Source organism: Sus scrofa, chromosome 3, assembly GCF_000003025.6.
Source record: "Sus scrofa isolate TJ Tabasco breed Duroc chromosome 3, Sscrofa11.1, whole genome shotgun sequence".
Lineage (NCBI taxonomy): Eukaryota > Metazoa > Chordata > Mammalia > Artiodactyla > Suidae > Sus > Sus scrofa.
This window is the reverse complement of record NC_010445.4, coordinates 69,680,558-69,707,922: the sequence shown is the minus strand read 5'-3', so window position 1 is coordinate 69,707,922 and position 27,365 is coordinate 69,680,558. Positions and strand designations below refer to the sequence as shown.

Below are 27,365 nucleotides of genomic sequence, written 5' to 3'. Positions count from 1 at the left end.
AATGTAAATGATTAAAACATAACTACCTGCAAAGCACTTTCACTTTAGGACTTATTTCCGGCAAACTATAGGAGAAACTTCCCCATTGCCTCCTGACTCTTCGACCCACACAAACCTCTCCACCTTGAAGCGTGTTTTCCTGCCCACAGGCTCCCTGGGCTTCAGAGGGAGCCCTAGGCAGCCCACCCGCTCTGTGGATTTTAGACTCAGTACACAGTTGGCACATCTGTGCACCTCGTCCTCTTAGCAGATAGGTGAGATTTCTGAAGGAACAAGAAGTTTAAAAAATAATAATAATATCTGGTCAGAAATAAAATTTTATTTTCAACTCTAAAAAAAATAATGGCATTCCCATCGTGGCCAGTGGTTAACGAATCTGACTAGGAACCATGAGGTTGTGGGTTCGGTCCCTGGCCTTGCTCTGTGGGTTAAGGATCTGGCATTGCCATGAGTTGTGGTGCAGATCACAGATGAGGCTTGGATCTGGCATTGCTGTGGCTGTGGCTCTGGTGTAGGCCGGCAGCTACAGCTCTGATTCAACCCCAAGCCTGGGAACCTCCATATGCCACGGGAGCGGCCCTAGAAAAGGCAAAAAGACAAATAATAATATAATAAGGCAAACTTATTTCTGGATAGACTGAAATACAAATGGGAAGAATCATGTGTGTTTGTTTCCTGTCCTGGGGCCCCAACTTCCCAAAAGAAGTGTCAGCCTGAAGGAAGAAAAGAATGAGCTCAGGAGATGAAATAGCAGAAACAGAGGAGGAAAGGGAGCAGTCAGGCCACAGGGCCCCCTCGGGCACTCTGGTCATCTTGCCCTCACTAGGCAATAGGGGACAGTGGCTAAAAGCATGGACTTCAAGTTCATAAGAACAACGGGACAGAGGACCCTCTTCAATAATACCGTAGAGATGGCTCAGCCACATTCAGAATAGGGAAACTGTCCAGGACAAAATACTCGGTTTTGGAGTTCCCACTATGGCATGATGGGATGAGTGGTGTCTCTGGAGTGCTGGGATGCAGGGTCGATCCCCAGCCAGGCACAGTGGGTTAAGGATCTGGTGCTGCCGCAGATCTGTTCCCTGGCCCAGGGTGACAAAAACCAAACAAACAAAAAAACAAACAAACCCACAAAAAAAACCAGTTTATTCGACACATAGAAAGAAAGAACAAGGGAAGAATCAATGGATTAGACAAGTCAAAAGAGACGCATCAGTCAAATATAGCAAGTGGGCCTTTGGGATCCTGCTTGAAACAAATGCATTATTTAAAAATGACAATGAGGAAATGAAAGAAATTGAAAGGCAATGACTGAATTGTTTACAACTAATGTAAACTAAAATGATGTTGTAGGAAGTGGGCTTGGGGTGAGGCATGAGGGCGAGCCTCATGTTGTGAGCCTTACAAAAAATCAGGAAGATCCTGCATGGAGGTACAGTAAAGTCTGAAAAAAAGCTGCCTTCATCAGGCATTGTACTTAATGATCTGTTTTTTGTTTTTTTGTTTTTTTGTTGTTGTTTTGTTGTTGCTATTTCTTGGGCCGCTCCCGCGGCATATGGAGGTTCCCAGGCTAGGGGTCTAATCGGAGCTGTAGCTGCCAGCCTATGCCAGAGCCACAGCAACGGGGGATCCGAGCCGAGTCTGCAACCTACACCACAGCTCATGGCAACGCCGGATCATTAACCCACTGAGCAAGGGCAGGGATCGAACCCGAAACCTCATGGTTCCTAGTCGGATTCATTAACCACTGCGCCACGACGGGAACTCCCCCTATCTGTTTCTAAATAAAACTGTCTACATTAATTTAAAAAAAAAGGAAAGAAAGAAAGCTGCTTCTCGGAGTTCTCTGTCGTGGCAGAGCAGCAACGAATCTGACTAGAAACCCTGAGGTTGCAGGTTTGATCCCTGGCCTCGCTCAGCAGGTTAAGTACCTGACGTTGCCATAAGCCATGGTGTAGGTCTCAGACGAGCTCTGATCCAGTGTGGCTGTGGCATAGACCAGCAGCTGTGGCTCCAATTTGACCCCCTAGGCTGGGAACCTCCGTATGCTGCAGGTATGGCCCTAAAAAGCAAAAAAAAAAAAAAAAAAAAAAAAAGCCAGCTCTCATCAGACACTGAATCTGCCAATGCTTTGAGATCATGGAGCTTCCAGATTTGCAAAAAATAAATTTCTGTTGTTTAGGAGCTACCCAGTCTATGGTATTTTGTTATAGCAGCCCAGATAAACACAAATATAATGACTAGTTTGATGATATTAAGAAATAATTATTTTAGGTGTATTGATTCGTTTATGCTCCTAGTATTCAAAAAAACCTGATACCATGTGAAAAAGAAGCCACTTCACCTCGTGATGAAAATTACCCTAAAATCCAAAACTGTCCAACCATGAGAAAGACACTAGGCAAACCCAAATTAAGGGACATTCTACAAAATACCAGACCACTATGTCTCAAAACGGTCAAGATCATCAAAAACAAGGTCAGTCTGAGAAACTACCTTAGCCTGGAGGAAAGTCTAAGAAGACATGATATTTAAATGTAATGTGGGATCCTGGGAATAGAAAAAATAACATTAGTCTGGAGTTTAGTTAATGGTAGAGTTCCAAAGTTTCCACTGTGGCAAAGTAGGTTAAGGATCAGCTATGGCTCGGATTCGCGCCCTGGAATTTCATAAGCTAAGGGGGCATTTGAAAAGAAAAAAAAAATGTAATGTTTCAATGGGGTTTCCTTTCTTTTTGGCTATGACCACAGCATGCAGACCTGAGTGACTGCAGTGATAATGCTGATCCTTAACCTGCTGAGCCACACAGGAACTCTCCAATGTTGGTTTCTTAGTTCTAACAAACGTAATGTGGTAATCTGAGATGAGAAAATTAGGGAAAACTGGATAGGGTTATACAGGAATTCTGTTATTTGACTCTATACATACAAAATTATTTCAAAATTAATCTGACTAGCATCCATGAGGACGCAGGTTTGATCCCTGGCCTTGCTCAGTGGGTTAAAGATCCAGCATTGCCGTGAGCTGTGGTGTAGGTCACAGACACAGCTCAGATCTGGCATTGCTGTGGCTGTGGTGTAAGGCTGGCGGCTACAGCTCTGATTCAACCCCTAGCCTGGGAAACTCCATATGCCTCGGGTGTAGCCCTAAAACGTCCAAAAAAAAAAAATTATTTCAAAATTTAAAGAGTTTATTTAGAAAAACTAACCAAAAAAGTCTATTTTTCACACACGTCTACTAGCAGGTACTATGAAATAATGGATTTTGCTTTAAAATAATTCATTGATCAGGGATGGAAGGCATACAGATGAAATCAGGCTGGCCTTACACTGGTAGTTGTTGAAGCTTTTGAAGATGGATGCATAGGAGTTCATTGACGATTGCCTCCACTTTTGTATGTTTGAAAACCTCCATAATAAAAAAAAGTTGACCATAAACAAACAAACATGAAAGTTGGAGCCCGACTGCCTAGGAAGTTACTGAATCCATTTGTGTGCCAGTTCTCTCACCTATAAGGGATAACTGTATCTGTCCTACATGGTTGTCATGAAAATTAAATTAGGTCAATTCCCCAAAAGGTTAAAACAATGCTTGGCTAGCATCATCAACTTATGGGGAGAAAGATGGTCACGGACCAAAGCCCATCAAGGAAAGCTGTCTTTCTCCATTCTCTGGCACTGCTCTGCACCCCTCCACCCCTCTCCCCTGCACAGAGAGATCCTTGAGGAATAAAAGGAAGAAGGGTTCTGGGGGGATTCCAGGAAATAAGGAAAGACCATGGCGCCAGTCTTGGAGAAAGCAGGGATGCTGGTTGGGGGTTGAGTGTGGTGTTCTTGGAGTGGGCTCTGGGACTGAATCCTAGATTATGAACCACTCAGGGTTCAAGGGACTGAAAGTAGCCATTGTGGTGGGAAGCATGGTTTGAGAGGATGGGTGGAGGTTCTCCTGGAGGAAGAAGATGTCAGCAGGAGTGGGACATGCAGCCCTTCAAAACAGGTCTTTTGGAGTTCCCTGGTAGCCTGGTGGTTAAGAATCTGGCATTGTCACTGCTGTGGGCTCAAGTTACTGCTGTGGCTCGGGATCACTCCCTGGCCTGGGAACTTATATGTGCTGTGAAGGTGCCTATATATATATATATATATATATATATATATATATATATATGAAGGGGGGGAAGCCACTGGAAAGTGTGTATGTTGACAGAGAGGGTGGGGAGTCACCAGATCAGAATTGCATTGCTGGAACTCTGCCATGAGGAAGAGGAAGAGATTGGAAGGGGGCCAGAGTGGAGAAAGGGAGACCAGTTAGGAGGCTTCTGCAGTGGCTCAGGAGCTAGGTGATGGGGGCGTGGTCTAGGATTCTAGCAGTAGAGACAGTAGATTTGAGAGCTGTCTGAGATAAAACTTTGGGCCTCTGGTTGTATTTAGAGGGTGAAGGAGAGGAAAGCAAGCATACTGGTGACTCCCAGGTTTTTGGGAGTCAACTGGCTGGCGGGTTGGGCTGCCACACAGGCAGGGAGTGGCGTGGGAGGACAGATTCGGAGGAAAGAGAAGTTCCTTAACATGAATGAATATCACATGCACTGTGCTTTATGCAGGGCACTATGCGGGAGGAGCGGTGCTTCAAAAGCAAATATACCACTTACTGCCCTCAAGAGTGGTGCAAAAACGTACCAGTAATGACTGCCTGAACAGAGTAGCCTCAGATGTGCATTTATGATACATATGTTTGACTGGGTTACTTTGCTGTACAGCAGAAATTGACACAACACTGATATCAAATATGCTTTAATTTTTTTTTTTAATGTGCATTTATGGCTTCAGTGGTGATCACAGCAAAGGCCTCAGTCATTAAGGCCACTAGAAGGTTCTCAAGTGTCTGTCATGTGACTGAATGTCCCAGAACAGGTACAGGGAGAAAAACAACCCACAAATCTTTATTCAGTACATTACTAGCCCATCTCAGGGTAGGATGGAGACAAGGAAAAGGCAAGATCACCCTTCCCCTCCCAAAAGGTGTGCACAGGGGTTGACGAGACCAAGAAATCAGACACAAAAGTACTAGAGGACCACAGGGCTGGCTGACCTTTGAGGATCCTATTTGGGGTGCCAAAGAGGCAGGCAGGAGGGAGACCTGGCCCCACCAGGGGGTAAGTCACAGAGGTAGAAGGGAGGAAGTATTTAGGAGGAGGCGGGCTTAACTCAGTCTTGAAGGAGGAGTAGGATGTGTGTGGAGGGCGTGGAAGGCGGTTAGTCCCCCAGCCCCCAAAGGCCATACTAGGTGGCACCCTGCCCTGGGAGGATGACAAGAGTCTTGCCTCAGATACCTACATGCTGAGATCTTTTTTTAAGGATTAAAGTCCTGCTTTAGAACAACGGGACATTTTCTCAGAAGGCGCAAAGGCACAACTCCTTAATTATCAGCAAAGCTCAGTGCGCCACTCTGCTGGAAGCCGTCCCTCTCCCACCACCATCAAAACCACCAACCAACCACGCACCGACCTTTGTGCAATTTCCTTTTCTTCCTGCAAACTTCTATCTGTCCACCTCCACGAGGCAAGCCTGGTTCACTATAATCGAGTCTCTTTGCCCCTTTTCCTAACAATCTTCATTTCCTTAGCGCTGGAGGCAGCAGGTCACCGGGGTCTGCAGCGTGAGAACGGCCCCTCCCAGCCTCCAGCCCGGGCTGTATATCTGATCTGCGGGCTCGACCCCAGTCTTCTGGGCCGAGGGCGAGTTAGCGACGCCGTGTCGGGGATCCCGAAGGAAAGAGACCACTGTCACCGTGCCCCCAAGAATCATATCCAGTCGGACAGAGCCAAGCGCTCGACGGCGACAGGGCCCAGGTGAGAGAGACCCTCCGTAGAGGTCGCAGAGGGGAAGGGGGCTGGGACGGGCTCCCGGGGACACGGACCCTCCCACCTGCCTTCCCCCGGGATGACACAGCGTTTCCTCGGTACCCAGGCTCTTCCCCCACGTCCTCGCTCCATCTCCGGCAGGGCACCAGCCGGCCGACTATCTGCGTCAGCGTGTCCCCCGCCAGAAGGGACAGGGGTCACTGAGGGGCGGGCACCCTAGGCTCGAGGCCCTAACCCATCGCGCACCGCGAAACCAGCTTGGGGTGGAGGGCTGGGAGCGGGGCCGCGGGGCCCCGATGCAGCCCAGAGGCTCCGTGAGCGCTCAGAAAGAATGTCAGTCACCACCCGGGGAAAAAGTTAGAAGGCATCTAGGCCATGCCAACTTCTCATCCAGGGCCAGACTCAACTTTCCACCTGAAGTGCACGGCAGCACTGCCCAAGCGACCCTGCATTAGAAGCTCGCACCCTGGAGCTCTGATCCCGGGCCGCGGCGGGCAGTGGCCAATCACAGAGCGCCTCGGGAGGCAAAGGCTGGAGGGTGCGGGCCGCTGGGGAGTGACGGCGCGGATGGCCAATAGAGAGCTAAGGTGGGAGCCCTCGCCCACCCCGTTGACCAATGAGAAAGAGGCAGCTCTGGCCAAGGTCCCCTGAAGCAGTAGCTGCAAGCTCCCGGGTGGCCGCGGGTTGGAGACCCTGGGGCCAAAGAGGATTTTGGAGAAGAGTTTGCTCGCCCTCCCTATGCCACCCACCGGCCCGCAAACCACAATCCGGTCCTCACCTGCTGGAAGCGGGGCTTGCCCAGCTGGAAAGGAGGTGCATCGGTCGAGGCGTTAGCGGCACTAGCCGCCGCTGCCGATGCTGTAGTCGCTGTATCCGCCATGGCCACTGACGCCCGCAATCTCCGGCCCTTTTAAAATGTCCCTCCTCGGCCCCCGCCACAGCTGCCTCTCCCGATTGGCCATAAGCAACCGCAGCGAGCCGGAGGCGCAAGGGGTTGTGGGGAGTGTAGTTTTTCTCGTCATGGAACTTGACACCCCCAGACAGCGGAGAGTTGCAAGGACTTAGACCAGGTCTCGGTTCAGGCAGCTGATTTTCCGGGCTTCGGCAGTCCGGCAAGAGTGTGCGTACCCGACTCTAAGGTCTCGATAGGGGACCACCGGGAGACCCCTCGCTGCTTCCACGCGACCAGAAGTTTGAGTTGCTGCAGTGGGTGTCGCTCCTGGAGCTGCAGCCCAGAAGAGTCCTAGTGAAGTGGAGCTGACCCTTGGACCAGATGGGCAAAGACTCCAGACGGAGTAGGATTATCTTGGGAGGATTTCTACAAAGAATTGCACTGCGGAATCTTCATGCGGATTCTACCGTCGCTACCCTGCCCCTCGATGCTCTCCAGCCACCGTGATACTCAGTTCCTGGAGCAAGCTGGGTGCTTGCCGCCACTTCCCCTTGAACATTCCCTGCCCAGAGGAACTTAACTTTTTATCTTCGCCTGACTTCAGCCTAAACATTGCATTTTCCGATCCTCACCCTGCTTCCGCAAAATCCACTATGTGCTCCTAGAGTAGCCAGCACTTTCCTTTTACAGCCCTTGCATTTATATTTATGGTTTTGAGTATCTGCCTTTCCTACTGTGAGAGCCACAGGGCAGAAGTTGTGACTTTTTGATTAAGTCCTTAGTGCTGGCAGGAGTGGGCTCACAGAAGGGGCTCAAATATTTGCTGCTTTATGAGTTAAACAGCAGGGGCTTAGCCCTGGCAACCTCTACTTTCCTCTGGCCAACCACATATCTCTCCTGGGCCTAATTCCTGGGCAGCAAGAGAACTGGGAGTGGGCGGTGAGGTTCAGAAGTGCTTAACAAGCACCAGTACCAAGGACTTTAGGTAAGGGGAGCAGGCAGACAGTAGAGCAAGGCACCAGTGTGGATAGTGCACACACTCATGCAGAATAGAGTAGCAGATTCCCAGCTGAATTATCTGGTCAGTGAGCCAGACTCAGGGAGGATAGAGGGCGAGCTGCCTGTTTTGCCCCAAAGGGCAGCAGGAACGTCTGGTTTTGACCTCAGGGAACCTCTCCCCACCCTCCACCCCCAGGCTCCTTAGGCTTATGGTGAAGTGCAAGTTTGGCTCGTGCCTTCTGGACACTGCATGATTTGTAGCAGTGAATTCTTCATCCAGGTTAAATCACAAGGAATGGAACTTACTAGCTGAGAGAGATTCTAGCTGGGCGAGGAAGAACCATTTGTATCTTGGATTTGTATCGCATCTTTCCCTACTAGACTAAGAAGCTTGAGAGTAGGAATCAAGCCTTTTATAAACCCTCTGCATTCCCCACATTACTCAATATGTGTGGGTATCCTGGAAATGAGAAAGACTGCGTCCAGCCCACTGGCCAACACTGTGCTGCTGCCTCTGAGGTTAGGACAGGGGCGATGTCATCTAAGAACCCCATCATCTGGATTTAAGCTTCCTTCTCTCCCAGGAAGCCTTTCATATACTTATCCAAAGAGTAACACAACAGAGCCACCTGCAGTATGTTAATTTTTTATTCTTCATAAAGTGCTCAAAACATGAAGAACAAGCTCTTTATAAACAGGAGGTACACCTAGGAAGACAAAAGCAAAGCAGAACTGTGCCTGCTCCCTGCCCACGCCACCTGCAACTCTCCTCCAAGTTGTGGCTAGGAGCAGAAACAGCCGACAAGAACCCTGGGCTGCAACTCAGAACTCTTCTGAAGGCATCCCTGTCCTGGGCACTTTGGAAGCCCATGATCAAGGGTGAGTGGAAGACCAGGGTCTGGACCTGAACAGGGCCCAGAGGAACATCTCATGGAAAAGTGATCCCCTTCCTCCTGGAGAGAGACCCATCCAACCCCCCATGACCACCCAAAGTCTTGAGCACCTGCGGACACTCCTCAACTTTGACGAGGGGTTCTTAAGGTAGATAGCAGGACAGGGGTTTTCCCCCTGCGCGGGGCTCCTCTGCTTCATCCCGGCAGAAGGAAGACGTCACCTACAGAGCACATCACCTTCCAAGGCTTCCCAAGGGATCCCACAGGCCGTCTCAGGAAGAAGGGGTGGTCTCAGGAACTCTCACCTCCTCCGGGGACCAAAGATAGCCCCTTCAGCCACCTCGCCTCCTCACCCCACACTGTTTGCTAAGCAGAGTGCCCCCAGCCCAGATGCCCTGCAAGTGCCATGGGGAAGCCTGTCGTGTTTTCTGGGAGCAAACCAGAGGCAGGGCCAAAGGACAGACACTTTGTTTCAAAGTGCACTGCAGCCAAGCCAGGCAAGGCCATGGGGCGGGAGGGACAGGCTGGTCAGCAGCTAGTGGAGGGATGGGAGGGCAGCAGAGGCTTTCTCTAAGTGTACGCAGAGTAGGACCTCCCTCTTGCAGAGTGTAGTTTTTATCTTAGGATCTTTATCAACTGGGGTTGAGGGAGGAGGAGAGGAGGGCAGGGAGGCTGAGGCAGCAGCAGCAGCAGCTTGGCTAGACCCTTAGTTGAAATGAATTCTCGGCGAGGGCAGAGTGTGCAGCAGGGCTGCCCCCATTCTCCTTTCCCACCCCCACGGCCCCAACAGATCCAACCCCGTGTGCTCAATGGGAAGGGAGGGGGACCCCACCATGGGGGAGAGGTCTACATCCAGAGGCTTTGGACCCCACCCACAAAAGGCACATTTAATTGGTTTTCGAAAGTTCAAACCCTGCAGCAGCACAGAGTTTTTGGCTTCTGGACAGGCAACGAGAACAGAGTGGGAGGCTTGACCCCCAAACACAAGCAGCCCAAAACCCAGAGGTGGGTGGGTGAGGAGGTGCTCTCCCCACACCTGGCCCAGCTCTCCACCCATTCACACACTCACTCTCAATGCCAAAGTCAGAAGAGGAGGGCAGGGAGCGGCCTGGAGAACACACATCACCTCCCTCCATCCACACTGCACTCCACAACAGCTGAAAACAAGCAGACATGGCAGAGACGAGACGAGACCATACAGGCCCCCTGCTCCTGGGGGAACGGCCGGGAGGCTGAAGAGGAGGTGCCCTGGTTGCCCATAACTCACAGACAACTGGGAAGCTGGGTCCCTGCCACAGCCCAGGGATACTAGGAGCCCTCCCAGGGCTGGAGGGAGGCGGCGAGGACAGGGGTTTAGCCGTGGAGGAAACAGGGGTAATAAAGTATGTCCCACATACCACATCAAATTGCAGCTCACCCCGCTCCATCTGGAGGGCGAAATTCTTTGTTCCAATTCCTTGGACCCCCCCCAAAGCCAAGGGTATAAAAACAGGCAGATGAGAAAGACCCAGGGTTCCCAAAGACACACGATGCACACAGAACTTGCTGTCGCCAGTGGGAGCCCTAAGTAGCCCCATCGAGGCAGGAGAGACAGAAAACGAGGGGTGGCCACGGAGGCCGGGCTGCACCCAGGTCTGGGTGGGCTAAGTTCAGTGGGAGGGACAGAGGGAGGGCGCCAGCCCCACTGGCTAGTGGGCCGCCGCCAACCCTTCTGGGGGCAGGGTGAAGCAGGCTACTTGGGGGTGCCGGGGGGGATCTGCAGCAGTGTGGGCGAGGTCTCCATGATCCGCACCAGCAACCGGTCAATGTAGCTCTCCAGCTCCTGCACGTGCTCGTCCCGCTGGCTCAGCTCCCGCTCCCGCTGCAGGAGCAGGCCGATGAGCTCGTCGTGGGTCAGGTGGTAGTATTTGGCTGACTGGTCCAGCACCCCCGAGTCCTGAGGCCAGACGGAGGGAGAGTGAGCGGGGCAGCCCCAGGCCTACCACGCCCCTGCCCCCACACCCCCTCCACACCCCGTTCCCCTGCACAGGCCCTAGGAGCTGTCTCTGTTCCCAGAGACAGCCTAACTGGCTTCAAGGCTCTGGCTCCGGGAGCCAGGCCCGCTCCTTGCTCCACCCTGCCCGGCCCTGTACCCCAGACCTGGAGACACCTATCTCTTCCCAGCACCTCTGGTCTGGTCTGCTGCCCCTGGCCCCCTGCCAGGCCTCACCTTCAGCCTCTTGGTGTCCGCGGTCTGGCCAACCTGGGGGGCTGGAGCCACAGGCTGGATGCCACCAGATGTGACTGTCTTGAGCTTCTCCAGCCCGCTGCTCAGGGCTGAGCTCAGACTGGAGCGGGACTGCTTCCTGTCGGGGCTGCCCTCTGCTGGGGCAGCACTGAGGGGCTTCACAGGGTGGGGACTGTGAAGACAGACGGGAGATGCGTTATGGGGAGGGATGGGTGGCATAAGGAAGAGGGGGCCACCTTCTCTGTGGGGCTAGCAGGTCTCCTGGTGGTGGCTGCCCCCCTCACTCTGCCACCTGCCCACCCCATTTCCCTTCACAGGGACAGCAGCGGCGGTCCTACAAACTTCTCTGCACTTCTCCCGGTCTTTGCCAGAGCCCCTCCATCCCTCGCCAATCCCTTCACTTCTCTACTCTAACAGTTCTCTAGGGGGATCATCAACCCTCCCAGTTTGCTAATTTTCCCAGGAGGAGGGCTTCCCAGGATGTGGGATCTCCAGTGCTAAAATCAGGAAAGGTCTGAGGAAACTAGGATGCTTGGCCGCCCAGCTCTCTCCCCACTGGCTGCTTGCTATCAGCACTTACACAGGCCTGAGGAGCCCTCCCTTGACCTTGGCTCTACCAAGCACCCACCCTGTCATCCCCACCTCTTCCTCCTTCTCGCCCAGCCTCCCGAGCACGTGGACTACATTCTGCCTGTACAAGCTCCCACCTTCTGTTGACTCCGCAACCCATGAGCACAGGGCGGGGGCCCACATGGGCCTGTCACAAGTGTTCCTGCTGAGGCCACCAACCCCTCAGTTGTCACCGCACTGACCTCTCTGCGAGGTGACCCCTGGACCACTCCTCTTGCCTGTGAGCTGCCCTCCTTCCCCCAAGGTCACCATCTGGTCTCCTGGCACCATCCCCTCCTCTCCAAGCCAGCACCAGGGGGACCTCTTCCCAGCCACACCCGGTGGCTAAGTCAGCTCTTCTAGGCAGCCTTGCCCACCTCCAGCCGCCCGTCCATCCTGCTGTGGGATAATGCTCTCAGCCTCCCCACGGGCAGGCTAAGAAAATACCATCTCTGCCACCACCTGGCCCCACCCTCTCCTCCTGGCCCTCTACTCCCCCACTGCTCACTCCAGCCCGAGGAAAACGTGCCCCCTCTCATGTTTAGGTTCTTATATAAGCTGTTCCTCTGGCTGGAACACTGTCCTTTTGCCTGCTGCCCTCATGTTGCAAAGTTGTGCCCGTCCACGCCTCTAGGAACCCTTCCTGAAGCCCCCATGCTGGCTAAGGTGACTCTTCTCTGGGATCCCTCAGCCCCTGGACTCATCACAGGTCCCCGAACGGCAGGCATTAGCCTCCAAATCAACTAACCCGCCCCAGGAGACCTCTTAAAATCTACACTTACTTTCCGAGGATTTGGACCATTAGGACTAGGAAGCAAGGAGACCCAAGGCCTGAACACCACTGAAGGGACGCTCACCTAGCTCTGGGACTCGGGGCAGGGCTGTGGATTCACTGTCACAACCCAGGTGGGGGCAGACAGTGGGGACAAGAACATACTCCGGTCCCTCCTGCCCATCTCAGAGTTCACGTTAAGGATGAGGGTGTAAAGGCGCCCTCATGCCACCTGAGGGCTAGGCTGAGGGGCAGGAGGCAAACCGGTGCGGCATGAAAACATCCTGAATGGGGGCCAGGGGTCTGGGCTCTCAGTCTGATTGTCCCCCTACATCCAAGGGACCCTGAGCCCTGCCACTCTCACAGACTCCATTTCCTCATCTGAGAAATGGGCACCAGTCTACGTGGCCTGTTTACGTTATGATGTGAGGAACGTGCCAAGTACAGGGGTGACACCAACTCTGAAGCAGATACACTTCTAGAAAGTGGTGAGTAGAATTAGAAGTGGTGCTGGAATTCGGCAGGGCTGGCTGAGGATGCTGTCCTCAAAGCAAGGAAGCTGTAACCACCTCCCATCCCTCACCTCTGGGAGCAGCATCACAGCCTCCCACTGGAACAGCCCAGACTCCTTCCCACCACTTCCTGTGTATCAGCGCTGCCCCGGGGCTTCCCTTCCCAGGGGCTTCCCTTCCCAGGTTCACGTCTGTCTTCCCTACTGGATTGGGACCTCCTTGGGAACACAGCGGGGAGAGCAGCGTCTTTCATCTCTGTTTAGTGGCTGACACATAGTGGACGCTCAGTGAAATTGGATGACGAAGGTATAAGCCAGAGGGCTGCAGCCCCCGACTTCTGCACTCAGGTCTCCTACAGCGCTAGACTCCCTCTGAAAACATTGCTGCCCCCACTAAGTCATACCTCGGTCCCCACAGTGACCTGTGTCTCCAGATCTCAGCTCTGGTCACCCCTCACCAGGCACCTAGTCATGACCTCCTAATCCTTTCAAAACAGACCAATCCACTGTCCCTCAGCACAATCCCAGGCACACAAGGACCACCCCATGAAGGGCACCTAAAGGGCTAGAAAAGCTTTTTTCCGAGACGTGTATGTGGGGGGCATCTGAGCCTTTGTCCTCTAAGGCATCGTGGCTCTCCTCCCCACCTCGGTACCAGGCCCTCCCCGCTGGCTCTCAGCCTTCAATGATCTGCTCCCCAGGGCCTGCCTGGGAGGACAGGGCCCCCACCTGACACGCCACACTGCCCCCAGGCCCCCGCCCCCAGAGCTCTCCTCCTCCTTCCCCTGTAGGCCCACGTTGCTTCTCCCCACCCTATTCCTCACCCCCTGCACTTCTTCATCATCATCCCCAAGACCCCTGGCTCATGGGGAGCACCTGATGGTCCAAGATCCCAAGGGAAGCAGCTTCAGAGCCAGGACCATGGAAGACTCCTGTCTCCAAAGCTTCCACCATCCTGCCTTGGGGTGAAGGAGCCTCTCAGCCACCCCTGGAGGGGCTGAGGCTGGAATGTGGACGCTCCAGCCTAGGGGCTGCTGTGCACCCCCCTCCCCTTCTTCCTGGAGAGTGTTTTCTGGGGTGGCTGCTCACCTGGCATTACTGGGCTGTGGCTCCGCAGCTGGTCGTGTCTCCAAGGGCAGAAGCGCAAGCGGGGAGGCTGGGGTGACTGCAGCACGGTCCTCCCCAAGTAGGGTGGGGGAGGAGCTCCCAGTGGGGGAGGCTGGCTCCCCGGGGGGTGGGGAGGAAGAGGTCAAGGGCCAGGCTCCAGGCAGGGGAGGGCATGGAGGGCTGGGTCCCCCGTGGCGGTGGCTGGCCCAGGGTGGGAGAGGGGGCGGTGGAAAGGCAGGTTCTGGGGGGGTGGGCAACTCTTCTGGACCAGAATGGATGGAAGATTCCCTGGACCCTGGAGGGGATGTGGACGGGAGGCTGGGAGGGTCTTGGCTCCCCTGAGACAAGAAGGGGTCCAAAGCAGCCTCCTCTGAGGCCCACAGGTCAGCCTGCAGGGAGCTGCCAGTCAGGGACCCAAGCTCCTCTCTGGCTGGCTCCTGGCTCTGTGCCTCGGGAGCCTCAGGGCCTTCTCTCTCCGGAGCCCTCCAGATCTGCTGACTCTGAAGAGCCAAGCTCTCTAAGTAAGAGGGTGTGGGGGCAGACCCCTGAGGGCAGCTAGTGGGCAGAGAGAGGCAGGGCCCAGACACAGGAAGACTGGCATCCTCTGCTGGATCTTCCAGGCCTGGCCCACCCGGCGTGGCTGCGGAAGAATGGCTGTCAGACTCCACCTCGGGTTTCTCGGCCTCGTCCGTGGCCTCCTGGGGACCAGCAACCAGCGCACTCGGAAAGGTGTCTTCTCCTGTCTCTGACCCCCTGCTACTCAGCCCCCCTGCCGCCTTCTCCTCCTCGTCCTCTGCCGCTGCCTCCTCCTGCTCCTGGGAATCTGAGGCTGTGAAGAGGCGTGGTGGCTTGGGAGGTGGTGTGTTGGGCTGCAGCCCCTTGTCCGACACCCATTTGGGTTTGGACTCGGGCTCTGGCTCCAGTGGAGGAAACCCCTCACTCCTCACAGGTTCTGGTGACTCTGGCCGCATAGGTTCCAGTGATTCTGGCTGTTCAGTTTCTGGTGACTCTGGCCGCACAGGTTCCGGTGACTCTGGCCGCTCAGGTTCCGGTGACTCTGGCTGCACAGGTTCTGGTGACTCTGGCCGCTCAAGTTCTGGTGACTCTGGCTGCTCAGGTTCTGGTGACTCTGGCCGCACAGGTTCTGGTGGCTCTGGCCGCACAGGTTCTGGTGACTCTGGCCGCACAGGTTCTGGTGACTCTGGCTGCATCAGGGGAGGAGGCAGCTCATCAGACTCTCCTCGCAGGACTGGTGAAGTCTCAGCTGCAGGAGAAACAGTGACCACATCCCAAGGCCAGGGGTCCTCAATGGGGTTGAGTTCACAGAAAAGCTGGCTCCCACCTTGGGAGGCCTCCTCGTCCTGGCCTTCGGGGGCACCGTCTGGGTCCGGCAGTCTCTCCCACACGCTGATCACTTCTGGGGAGCTAAACAGAGACGTCGTCGCACTGTCTGCTGGACTCTGCCCCGCTTCCCCTCCTGGGGCCGGCAACTCCCTGTCTGCTTCAGAGTCCGAGGCTCTCGGGTGCAGCTGGGCTGATGTGGTGGTCAGGCGGGCCCCTTCTGACCCGAGGCGCCCCAGGTTAGCTGCACTTGTGCTCTGGTGGTCCAGTCCCAAGTCCAGAGGAACTCTGGGCTCCAGCCACACGCTGCTCCCACCTCTTCCTCCGCCCCCAGGGGGCCCCTGGGGCTCAGCTGCCTTCACTGTCATGGCCCCAGGGCCTGGGTCTTGCAGCCCAGTCGCCTCCAGCCCCACTCCTGCAGGGGCCAGGATCTCACACCTGGCCTCTGGACGCAGCCTGCTGGCAGCAAAGACGTTGAAGGTGTCGTCCCACTCAGGCGGGGCTTTCTCAGGGGAGGCCAGGGGGGTGGGGCTGGCCCTGGAGGCACTGGGGAGAGAGGGAGCAGGTGGAGAGTTTAGTGCTATGTCGGCTATGAGCTCCTCGAAGAAAGGATTGCTCTGCAGGGAGGTGAGGAACGGGTTGGTGAGACCCAAGAATCCAGATGGGGTGGCTTCAGGGATGGCTGTGGCAGCGGCAGCAGTGGCAGCAGCGGGGGACGCGGCTGCAAAAAGGTTAGTGCTTAGCATGGGAGCAGCGGTGGGAGCAGGAGTGGGGGGGGCCAGAGCACAGGGGGAGCAGGGGAGGTGGTGAGGAAGAGCGGCTGGGTCAGGTTCTACCTGAGGAGACACGTCCAGGCTGTGGAGGGAGACAAAACCGTGAGCCTCCTGGTTAATGCCAAGACTGGAAACGCCCCTGCTGAACACCACACCCCTGCCCCCCACCCCCCGCCTGGGGAAGAGGTGCCACAGTGCCACATGGGCTAGGCTCGGGGACGTGGGCCAGGGGACAGAGGGAGGACCCTGATGTGTTCGTGATGAGGCCATTTAATGAGCCATTTAATCCTCACCCCAACCCTGAGGAGCAATAATCCCATTTAACAGGCAGGATCCCAACCACTATCCCCTGCTGAAGATGACTCGACACCAGACTGACACCTAAAGAACCAACCGAAAGCACCTCACATCCCTTTAGGGACTGAGACAGAGGAAATGAAATCCCAGCTGGCTTGGATGGGTTAAAGAGACCAGAGGAAAGCTAGGCCCAAGTATCCAGCGGGACCAAGCTGACAATAATGGAACCCAGCAGGCACCGGGCATCCTGACTCCTGAAACAGCCGGGCTTCTCCAGAGCCCTTGCAGAAATGGGAGGTAATGACGGGGCTGTTATCAGCCATGACAAGGCATCAATTGGAGGGAACCTGGCCAGGAGGACAAGACACTGCTGAGGACATTTGCTGCCAGGCATCCACCTGGCCTGGCACCTGGCAGGCAGTGCCCCTCGCCAAGGGCACCCACTGGCCCACCTTGGAAGCAAGGCTGCCACAGAGACAAAGGCTGAGATGTAGCAGCAGAGGCAGCAGCAGCAGCTCCTCTGGATATCACCTGGGGCCTCCCGGGGTCCCCCACACGAATCCCTGGCCCCCCTGGGAAATCCTCTTCCTGACAATACACTTACACTCCCCAGACACCTGCTGGCCTTCGGGTGTCCCCTCCGGGGTCCTCTTGGGGGAGCCCATCCTGCACTTGTACCTTATCTACAGCATGAGGCTGGCTTCAGGGGAATGGGAGGGGACAGACTCTAAAACTAGAGCTCCTGGCTTCCCCAGGATACTCCTAGGACACAGAGAGAGGCCAGAAAGAGTGTAGGGCAAGGAGGTGGGGGGCGTGATACCCCCATTTTCATCAGTCTGACAACAGTTTGTGACTGCCCTGCAGCTGAGCCCACCTGTCAGACTCAGACCTCAGTGGCCTCACCTGCTATTTGAGCCCATTTCCAGCCCCTACTCTAAGCCTCCAGACCCATTCCTCGACCCCTGCCAGCCCAGGTAGAAACATCCGGGGGAACTCCTACACACCCATCTTCTCCACTCTAGCGGCTTCTTCCCACCCGGAAGTGCTGGGGGCGACCCTGAGGTTGCAGAAGCCACGATTCACCAGTCAGCCCACGAGGACTGAGCGCTGGGGTAGAAGGGGCACCTATGGAAAGGGGCCCAGGAGCCTGGAGCCAGGACTCTTCTGTGAATTCAGGGCCCAGGCAGAGCAGGCCCCACAGAGAAGCAGACAGAGGCAGAGCCAGTGTGTCCTAAACACCAGGGGCAATGGGAAGAAGTCCAGTTCAACCAGCACCACAGGCAGGACACAGCCAGGTCCCAACCCCCTGGGCTTCTCTGCAGCTTCCAGACTCTCCTGGCTCTTTGTTTTCTCCCCGTCCAAGGGTGGGTTCTCAGTCTCATGTCCATGTCAAAAGATGGAGAAGGGGGAGGTAAAAAGTCCTGTCTTCTCTCACCCACCGAGCTTCCCAGCACGGCTCTGCTTCCATGTGAAGCCACTAACAGGGTTAGATCCTGGGCCCAGAGTCCCAACACCCCTATACATCCCTTCTCCCTTCATGCAGACACAGCTTCCTTGGGGACTGAGGAGTGCGACGTCCCGCCATCACATTGGGTAAGGTCCTGCCCTCAGCCCCTCCCCACTACAGGAGCACCCATTCCAGACACAGCCCAAACCCCGCCAGCAGGTCTCTGTCCCCAAGGACAGGGATGGGGTCTCCGAGCCCCCTCTCCCCAGTGGCTCAGAGGGGTCTGAGGGAAGCAGCTCCATCAACATCCAACAGCACCAAGCTTAGCTCTCCAGCCCAAGCCCTGGCCTGGCCCCACTCACCCTCACAGCCTTGCAGCGATCTGGCTGACGGTCAGAACCGCAGGGCGGGGGAGCAGCAGGGAAAGCTGGGAGCCACGGGCTCCCCAGAGGTGCACACAAACCCGTTGGTATGGAACCAGCAAAGGACTCTCCCTGGAGGAAGGTGCTCCGGGTGCCAGGCCTGGCAGGCTCCCCAGAGCCAGCACGACCTCTTAGAGCGTCTTGTTCATCCCTCCTACCCAGGAACACCACCCCACCCCCACCCCCCATGCCTCCCTTGGCCTTGCCTCACACCAGGGCACATTCTGAAGGTCCTCACTTTTCAAAGTCCCCTCCCTACCATTCCACCTGGCACAGATCAGAAGGATGTCCTCAAGTGCCGTGATCTTTGCAGGGTATGCTCTGAGGACAGAACCCACCGCCCAAATGTCTCTGCCCCTTCCACCTGAGAGAATAAAACTTCAGGGCCTCTAGGAACCTTAGAGCAACTGGACGAACCTGCCACTTAACGCAGCAGTCATCTGTTCACTCCGACAGCCCCCCTCAAATTCTTAAACACGGCTGTCAATGGGTAACTTACTATACCACCAGGCCACTTCCATAGCTAGAGGCCAGGTTTCACTGGTGGACAGCTCTTCCTTAGGCTGAGCTGAGCTGTGTCCTTGTCATTTCCATGCACTGGTCTCAGAGGTGGCTCATGGGTCTGCAAAGGCTCTCCACCACGCAGTCCCCGAAAAGGCCAGAGCCAACCTTTGACACACACCCAGCCCAGCCAGCATGCCTTCGGCTGGCCCTCCTAAGACTCCATCTCCTGGCCCTGACATCCAGGAAACATGACTAGACACATCCTCCCCCTTCATCTGGGCACAAGGAGGTGAGACAGTTGGGCCACGTAAGCTCTAAGCAGGGACACTATATAATTTAACTTCCAGACCAGAATATTTTGAATATATTAAAGGGGCACTATTAACTAGGCCAGGAAAACAGGCACAAACAGAACTTATGGCCACACTTATGGTCCACACTAACTTTAAGTTACTGGCCACACACGTTACACATCACACCACTGAGAAGGCCACTGAGACCCTATGCTCTCTCAGCAGCCAGTGCGCCCTCCAGGCTCATGGGGACCTTGCTATCCACCACCTGGTAAGGGGCTGGGGCCCCCCTCAAAAACCTGCCTCTTACTCCCAATTGAAAAAAAAAATGTTTGTCTCCAACACTTGGTCTCCTACTGTGCACAAAGTTCTGGTAGGTGAGAGGACAGGGAGCTTGAGGTGATCTCAGGAAGTCTACACATACCCTAATGGGGTCAGAAAGGGATACGCACAAGACAACCCACTTTGGCACAGTGGGTTGAACACGTCCGATCTTGGCAGTCCTAAACACACCCTAAGTAGCCTGTGCTGCAGCTCAGGGGGAATGGCTCACAGCAGGGATGAGGCCCGTGGCCCAGACCTCAGCCACTGCCCAGCACATGCTGGTGGGGGCTAGAGTGACAGTCTTGGGACCTGGCAGGCGAGGGCCAGGTCAGGAGGAACAGGAGGAGCGTCTCTATGGAAGAGAAGACTCTTCCAGCTGCTGCCTTCTTCAAAGGCAGCGGCTTCTTTCCAGACAGAGCACAGCACACACTGCTTCCGGCTGCACCACGGGCCTCAGTACCATGTGGGAGCGCTAGAGGGCGCCGCCACCCTGCCTAGTGAGGCACACCCAGCACTTGCAGTGGCAGCCCCAGGGCAGAGACACCCAGCCCTCTGGGCCTCCACACAGGTTTCCCTCGGCCCAAAAGGGGGCCCGCAGCTACAGTTAGTCCAGTTCTAGACGTCCAGCTTCTGGCTTCCTCCTCAGAAACCCTAAGCAAGCCCTGCGGGCGAGCAGCAAGGGCTGTTTGTTCCAGGCCAGCCTTCCCCTCCAAGGCACACAGAGACAAGCCAATGCTGACCGGGCTCAACTTCCAGGTCCCACTCCTTTGCAGGCCAGGCCACTTTACCCAAAGAAGAGTCCCTCCCACCTCGTCTGGATGCAAGGTCACAGGGGCCCCGCTGCCACGGTCTGCGAATGGGCCCTGGGGAGGGCAGGAGCCACCTGCCCTCCAACCTGCTGAGGATGAGCTCAGAATTCAAGTGTGAGAAAGACACAACATCAGCTTTCGTAGTCCATTAGGGAAACTCTAGACTCTGAAAGACCATCCGGAGACATGGGGAAACAGAAGGAAAACACAGGCTCGAAGCAGGAGCAACGTCAATCCCAACATCACTCAGTCATGGCCTGCAGAGCTCTAAGCCCAAAGCCTGGCACTTGCCTAGAAAGAGCTTCACAGAGAGACGTGCCCCCCATCCGTGCGACCCTGAAAAAGGCCCAGAGATAGCCCTCGGACCATAGCACTGCCTGTGGTCTGTGCCCCTTCCGGGCCCAGCCCCCCAGCTCCTCCCAGGTCTGCTGCCACCTCCCTCCACCCCACCACTGACAGCTCTGAGTTGTCACGGGGTCCTGAGGCTCAGCCCAGGCATCTGAGAAAGGCCCATCCCCTTCGTCCCCCTCTTCCCCTAGGCTACAGGTGGCCAGCAGCTCCCCTGGGCTCCAGGAGTAGGAGCTCAGCAGTAGGGACAGAAGCGGCTCCCAGGTAGGGGAGGACCACCCAGAGACTGACCCACCGGACACCCTCCATGTGACTGTATAGAGGGCTGCTGGCCGGCCAGGGCCCAACCTAGAAAGGCCCTGCCCATCTCTCCCAGCTTCTCTGAGCCAACTCAGAATTTCACAGGGAAAGGAGAACCAGAGCTTCAGGAATCTTCTCCCCTCTGCTGGGGAAGAGGCTCAGGGCTCCTCACTCTGTCCCATCTGTGGCCCTTTATCACTGTGTCCAGTCTTTCCACCCCACCTCCAGCTCATATATTCACCGAGTGGAGGGGGTGGGCTGGCTGAGAGAACACAGCCAGCCATCCTTGCCACACTGGCTGGGGTTGTCATGGGCCTCCTGTCCCAGGCCCTTGGGAGGAGGGACCACCTGCTTCTGGCCCAGAGCCCCTCCCTGGGCCTTGCTAGACAATGCAGCAGCCTCCACTGAAAAGGCCAAAGGACCGGGGTGGGGGTTGGGGGCTTTGCCCAGAGCTTAGGCTGAAAGACTCCTGCACCCTCTCCTGGTGGGACTTGGTAGTCACAACAGAGCAGACAGCCATCAGCACTTGCCATAGCCTAAGACCAAGGGACACCAGAGTGGGCCAGAGCCCCAAAAAGCTCCAAGGACACAGGGTGGCTCGCAGATTTCAGGGGAGCTGCCTGCAGCCGCTGGCCAGGCCAGGGTAGCAAGCAGGGGTGCGTGTATGGGGGAGGGGTGAGCACATCAATTACTGGACGCCAATGTCTCAGAGAGGGGGAGAGCGCAGAGCCAGCTGGGACAGCTGGTGGGAGTCATCCAGCTTCAGAGAGGGTGAGAGGAGGCCGAGGTGCAGTCCCCTATCCCTCCCTATCTACCTGCCAAAGCTTCATGACGCCAGTGGCTAAGAGGCAGAGGCTGGGAAGCAAAGAATTCATACAAATGGCCTCTCCTGCTTTTCTCCTATCCCCGCCCACACAGGGGTGGTGTGCCAACTCAGCAAGTGAGGCCCACAGGACCGTCAGAGGCTGTGCCTCTGCAACTCACCTATGTCCAGGTGCAGAAAACAAGCCTTGGCTCAGGGAGACAGGGTTCCCCCACCACCACCCCCAATCCCCAGCCATGCAAAGCCAGAGACCCAGCAGCCTGCCCAAGGGCCCCACCTACCCCAGCCTCCCTGCCCCAGGGGTCAGTGCAAACACCGCAGCATCCTCCCCAAGGATCAAAGCCAGTCTTGCTAAGGACGTACCTGGGTTTCTGAGTTGGTTCCTTGGCTTCTCTCAAGCCAAACCAGCTACTTTTGGTTTTTTCCTCCCCACTGGATGAGTGGTGGGGGGAAGCCCCCAGAGAAGGACCCCCTTTCTCCCCCAGGGAGCCTCGGCGCCCCATCTCGCTCCGACTCAGCCCCTGGTGGTGATGGTGGAAAAGGCCCATCCGGGGCTTCCGATCCTCCTTCCGGGCTCCCTCCTTCTCTGCCACAGCCTCAGAGGAGGCCACCATGGGAGTGGCGACCTGCACCGGCCTTCCCTCTGAGGGCCGGGCCCCCTCCTCCTCTCCAGAGCGGCTGGCTCCCACGGCCAACACTTTGGCCTGCGAGCTCAGCTCCTCCTGTCCGGGTACTGCCTCTGAGATGCTGGTGCGGCGGCTGCCTCTGCCCCAGGAGTCATCTGCGGACCGGGGCCCCTCCTCCGAGGGCCGGGAAGAGACACTGTGCAGGGAGCTGGATGGGGGAAATGGGCCCGAGATGGAGCTGCGGTGCCGCGGGGGGCCCTGGGGCTCCTCGTTGTAAATGTGGCTCCCGTTGACACACAGAGAGGAGCGAGAGGCCCCGTCGAGGTGGCCCTGAAGGTCAAGAAGGGCCCGGGGTGGAGCGGCTCGTATCTGGCTGGCCTCGTCGCTGTAGGTCCTTTTGTGGGTGAGCAACTTAGGGGACTGTGCAGAGTCCCTGCCTGCAAAGGAAGCACAGGGGAATCAGCTCTGAACTGGAGCCCTGCTTCCTGCGCCGGCCCTCCAGGCACTGAGGGGACAGACCGCCCTCCTCCACCACCTCCCCAGGGTGGCAGGCCCCCTCACTCACCCCCTTCGGAGGACAGCCAGCTGCTGCGGCTGGGTGAGCGGGTGAGGAGCTCGGCACCGGGGCCCTGGTAGGCCAGGCTCCCGCTGGCCGAGGACAGGGTGCTGTCGGAGCCCAGCGAGGTGTTGGACTGGGTCAGGGAGGACTTGCGCAGCTTGTTGCGGAGGAAGAAGCCCTTGGCTTTGCCCATCTTGCCCAGGCTGCCCAGCTCGGGGTCCTCCAGGGCGCTGCTGGGGAGGATGGCGGAGGCGGATTCCAGATCATACTTCTTCTTGCCCCTCATCTTGTCCTTGATCTTGCTGAACGGGGACCGTGGCTTGTCCTTCGCGGACAGGTCGAACATGCTGGCACTCAGGTTGTTGCGTGTGAACTGGATGGTGACCTGGATCTCTCCGCGCTCTTTCTCCTTCCTCCCTGCCTTCGAGTGCAGCTTGTACCACCTGTGAGAAGCGGGGGTGGCAGGGCTCTGGTCACAGGCACCTCGCAGAGCCCCTCCCTGCTTTGGGGGCCACCACAGCCTCTGCCCACAGGCTCCAGCTCTAACCCACAGGCACTGCCTCCCGGGCCGCAAGAATAGCTAAGAAACTGTGCCAACTTTTCCGTCGTGGAGGAAACCACATCCTGAGTAGGGGAAGATCCTGGGCACCACCAGGAAGGACAGCCAGCCTCCCTTGCCCTGTCCCCCTGCACCTGAAACTCTGAGGAATCCTGACAACTCCAGGCCCCAGGTATAGACACACCTACCCACATTTCCCCTGATCCACCATCTCCTCTGGCTGGTCCCAGCCTGAGCTCTGCTCTGAGCCACCAGTGAGCCCTGGAAAGAACAGCTCACCAGGCCCAGGGCCAGGAACACCAGTGCCTGTGCGCACACCCCTCACCTGCTCAGCTACTCACCCAAACCCCCCGCCCCAGGACACCTTTACAAGGAGGAAGAGCAGACAAGAGCCCATAAAGGGGCCTTATGCAAGAGACGCAGGCAAGGGAAAGAGCACGCACTCATATGTGCGCATCTACCAGGTCTATGGGGGCCTGCAGGGGTTCTCATCTCACTTCACTTCCACCTCACAAGTCTGGCGGGCCCAAGACACTGCCTGGGTTTTACAGATCGGGAGTCAGGAGGTAGAAGCTCAGTGGTAAAGTAACGCATCCAAGACCAAGCAACCAGGAAGAAAGCACTCATTAATAACCACGCATCGATATCAGCTCATCAATTACAACAAATGTGCAGACTAATGTTAATAACAGAGGAAACTAGAGCTCTAAAATAATTTTATTAATTAAAGAAAGAAGACACAGTGAGCATACAGAAAACATAATGAGCAAGAAACAATGAAAGAAATAATACAAGAAAGTTTTCCTCAGCTGAAGGACATGAGCACCAGCATAGAAAGGCCCACAAGCATGCAGCCCAACGAACAAAGAAAGACCCAGCCAAGAGGTATCACTGTGAGGTTTCAAGCCCCAAGAGGCTTGAAAGAGGGCTCCCAAAGAGGGCGACAGGTTCACAGACTCAGGAATGAGAATAGTATCAGGTGCTCATTAGCAAGACCAGGCACCACATGGAGTCCTGCCTTCAAAATGATGACAGAAAAGCTTTTTGGCATAGTCTTCTAGATCCAGTCAATCAAGCAAGAACATGGAATAAAGCCTGGTGGAGAGGGTCAAAGTGGTCATCGCAGACCTTGAAGTCCCTCAGCGCACACACACACCAGACACACACATGCCTCACTCCGTATCACACCACACACACACACACACTACACACTACACACTGTACCACACTCCACTTGGCTCAGGCATCTCCCACTTAAGATTTGCTGAGCCCACAGCACCAGCTCCCTGAGCTTCTCACGAACGCAAAGGGGTGGAGTGGGAGATTTTTTTTAATAAAAAGTCCCTATACATCCAAATGTCCAGAATTAAGTCACTGCAAGGACGTGGTGGTAGGTTTAAATAAATGCTGTAAGGAGGGAGGGACCAGAGGGAAGGAAGGAAGGAGAAAAGTCTTCCCAGGGCCACTTCAGTCCCATCCCTCTGGAAGAGTCCATCAAGACTAAGCCCTTGTGTGCCCACCTCGGGCTATGCACCTGGTCTCCCCCTGGTGACTGCTGGATGGCCTGAGTGAAGTGAGCCTGGGCGGCAGGTTTTCCCTCCCAAACCTGAGAGACCCTCCCCTGGGAAGGCTGGGTCAGATGGTGGCACAAGCAAGGAGGGCGGAGGGCTGTGTTCACAGGGTGTGTCTGCGTCTCTGTGCTCTCATAATAAGCTGGGGCAGGAAGGAAGGAGAGATGGGGGAGGAGGGACCGGGAGAGAAGGGAGCAGAGAAGGATGCTAAGAGCAGAGGAGGTGTCTGGGGCACAAGGAGACACTGATATAAAAACAAACCAACTAGCACCAACCTCCTCACACCCCTGCCTCTCAAACCACTGCCCAACCCAGGGGCCTGACCCTTAAACGCTTTCAAGGCCAAGTCACTTTGTCCAAGTCTGGACTAGGCTTCCTTGAGCTCAAAAAGATCCTTGGGGGGGAGGGCAGGCAAAAGAGAAGTATATGAACTCTAGTCCTAAACCTACCAAGGCCCGAGTCACTGGAAGGGCAGACATCCTTCACTGAGCGTGAAGGTCAGGGGCCCGCAGCCCCATCTGGTCACACTTCACCCACAGCGTTAACAGTGACTGTCTCTGAGGGGTGAGAGTGCAGGGAACTGTCATTCTCTACATTGTCTATTTTTGTCCTGCTTGAATTTTATATAAGGAGCATGGATTACTCTCATAATAGAAAAAAGAGACAAAAGAAAATTCCCATTCTTATCCTATCCTATCCCCTCCGTTGCTTGAGACAGAATGTGCTCCTTGCCTCTCCCTCCAACCGCCAACCCCCTGATGAAGGAGGATGCCGTGCTAGCCCAGGCTGAGGCTCCGAGGAGGTTCTCCACCCTTCCCGACTCCCTCCCCTATAAGGTCATCTCTGCTTGTCCTGCTCTTCCCCAAGAATTTGGAGACTTCTCTGGACCTCTTTTCAGGGAGGCCAGGAGGGAAAAAAAAAAAGACTTCCTTCACCGTTTTCTGAGATTCCCCATCCACTGCAGAGTGAGGCTAGAATGGCTGGGATCTGCCTCTGGACCCCCAGTCACTGCCACTGTCTGCCTCCTTATCGGGCAGAGCAGGACTGATTGGACCCTCGGTACCTGAGCACCCCTAGGACTCAACCAGAGAAGGCCTTCTCCCAGGAGTATGACCCACCCAGGCTTGGATGGCAAGGGCACAACCAACAGCTCCCAGACAATGGCCCGTCACTCCATCCATGGCTGAGATCTGGCCAGAACCAACCAGGATCTGACCATGGTCCCAACACACATCTCGATGGTGGTTTGAAAGACAGACGTCTCATCTTCAGAGTTCTGAACCTGCACATATCTGTGTGGGATTTCTTTTATATATACACCAAGACACCACCTAGCACCCACTGAATTAAAGGGCCAGGCCTTGAAATCTATATTTCACCTGACCCAGTGCAGAAGCACAGTGGGAGTGTCCCCTGCCTGCCCTGCATCACTTCAGGGATCAGAGACCAACTTTCCCTCCACCCGGTGCCTCATCGAGGACACTCAAGTGGTGCCCAGAAGAAATCTGCGTTTCTCCCCTGCCCTGCTAAGACTTTCCTTCCAAAGGCCACAGAACTAGTTTCTTCTGAGATGACTGACCCTAGACATGCTCATCCCGCCCCTAGGAGGGACTATTTATCAGAGGAACACATCCATGGGGGAGGGGCAGGCATCGTTAAGGACTTTCTGTAAAGAGTGCTGAAACGAACAAGGCCCTTGGCCTACAAAGCCACTTCTGAAATGGCTCTCACCAGGAAGGGGGGTAAGGACAGAGATTCTGGCCCAACACGCTTCCCTGACACACGCCCAGTTCGCGAAGCCTGGGTCCTCAGCCCCTACAGCATGTGAAAGAGCAGCCTGTTAACTGCTCCACCTGCACAGCGCCCACCTCAATTCTTGCACTGTCTGAGCCCCTGAACCTGAACTCTCCAAGGCCCAGGCAGCACGTGCTCAAGAAATAAGGGTTTTGACGAGGATGATCATTATCTGGGACTTGTCTCAGGTATGCCTGTAGCCAAGACCATCACGGACACCATATGGAAAGGAGCAGTAAGAGAAAATGCCTTGCACCTAAGAGAGGACTGACCTTATGGCCTCGCGCCAAGAGGTATGCACCACTGCTCTCCAGGAGTGACACACGTCGGCGCCAAGTACAAAAGGATTGCTGAGTCTGGTTAAAATGCAGTCTCATGCAACGGGTGCAGATGGGCCTGAGGCCTCCATTTCTACCCAGCTTCCAGGAGATGCCAGGGGTGCTGGCCTGTGGACCATACCTGAGTGGCGGGACTGGGGCTAAAGAATCAGCAGGGCTAGACTTCCTGTGTGTTCGCTGAGTGCCAGGCTCTTTTATTATCTACACAGTCCAGGAGACGAGATCCACTACCCCCAATCTGTGGATGAGGAAAGTTAAGTCACAGAGGTTCGTGACTTGCCCAAGGTCACACAGCTAGTAACTGATACGTTCAGAACTTGAACATGAAGATGCCTAACTCCTAGCCTATGTCCTTAACTTTCAAGGGCAG

The 27,365-nt window shown here is 55.7% G+C and overlaps 2 protein-coding genes and 1 long non-coding RNA gene across 7 annotated transcripts in view; 1 reads left to right on the top strand and 2 right to left on the bottom strand.

Annotated features, from left to right (window-relative positions):
* The window catches only part of SFXN5 (sideroflexin 5), a 132,951-nt gene extending 126,049 nt beyond the window's left edge, over window positions 1-6,902 (bottom strand). The window contains exon 1 of the mRNA XM_003354772.5: window positions 6,636-6,902. Coding sequence (XP_003354820.2) covers window positions 6,636-6,737 — 102 coding nt within the window. The 5' untranslated portion in view covers window positions 6,738-6,902. The remainder of the gene's footprint in view (window positions 1-6,635) is intronic.
* On the top strand, window positions 3,140-8,832 carry LOC106509786. The gene is made up of 3 exons (XR_002342573.1): window positions 3,140-5,149; window positions 5,620-5,845; window positions 6,940-8,832. It is a non-coding gene; the product is annotated as an uncharacterized LOC106509786 (long non-coding RNA).
* RAB11FIP5 (RAB11 family interacting protein 5) overlaps window positions 8,381-27,365 on the bottom strand; it is a 42,883-nt gene continuing 23,898 nt past the window's right edge. Inside the window, exons 2-7 of one of the 5 annotated variants that reach the window (XR_002342572.1) lie at window positions 22,740-23,176; window positions 21,912-22,611; window positions 15,210-16,063; window positions 13,850-15,072; window positions 10,851-11,040; window positions 8,383-10,577 (exon numbers count right to left, since the gene is read on the bottom strand). Coding sequence is in view for 4 of the 5 variants with exons in the window: in XM_013996029.2 (XP_013851483.2) it covers window positions 10,374-10,577; window positions 10,851-11,040; window positions 13,850-16,063; window positions 21,912-22,611; window positions 22,740-23,176 (3,745 nt within the window). In the remaining variant the exon portion in view is untranslated. Of the gene's footprint in view, window positions 10,578-10,850; window positions 11,041-13,849; window positions 16,064-21,911; window positions 22,612-22,739; window positions 23,177-27,365 lie in introns of all 5 variants that reach the window. The other 4 variants (XM_013996029.2, XM_021087380.1, XM_005662467.3 and 1 more) reach the window with 4 other exon arrangements.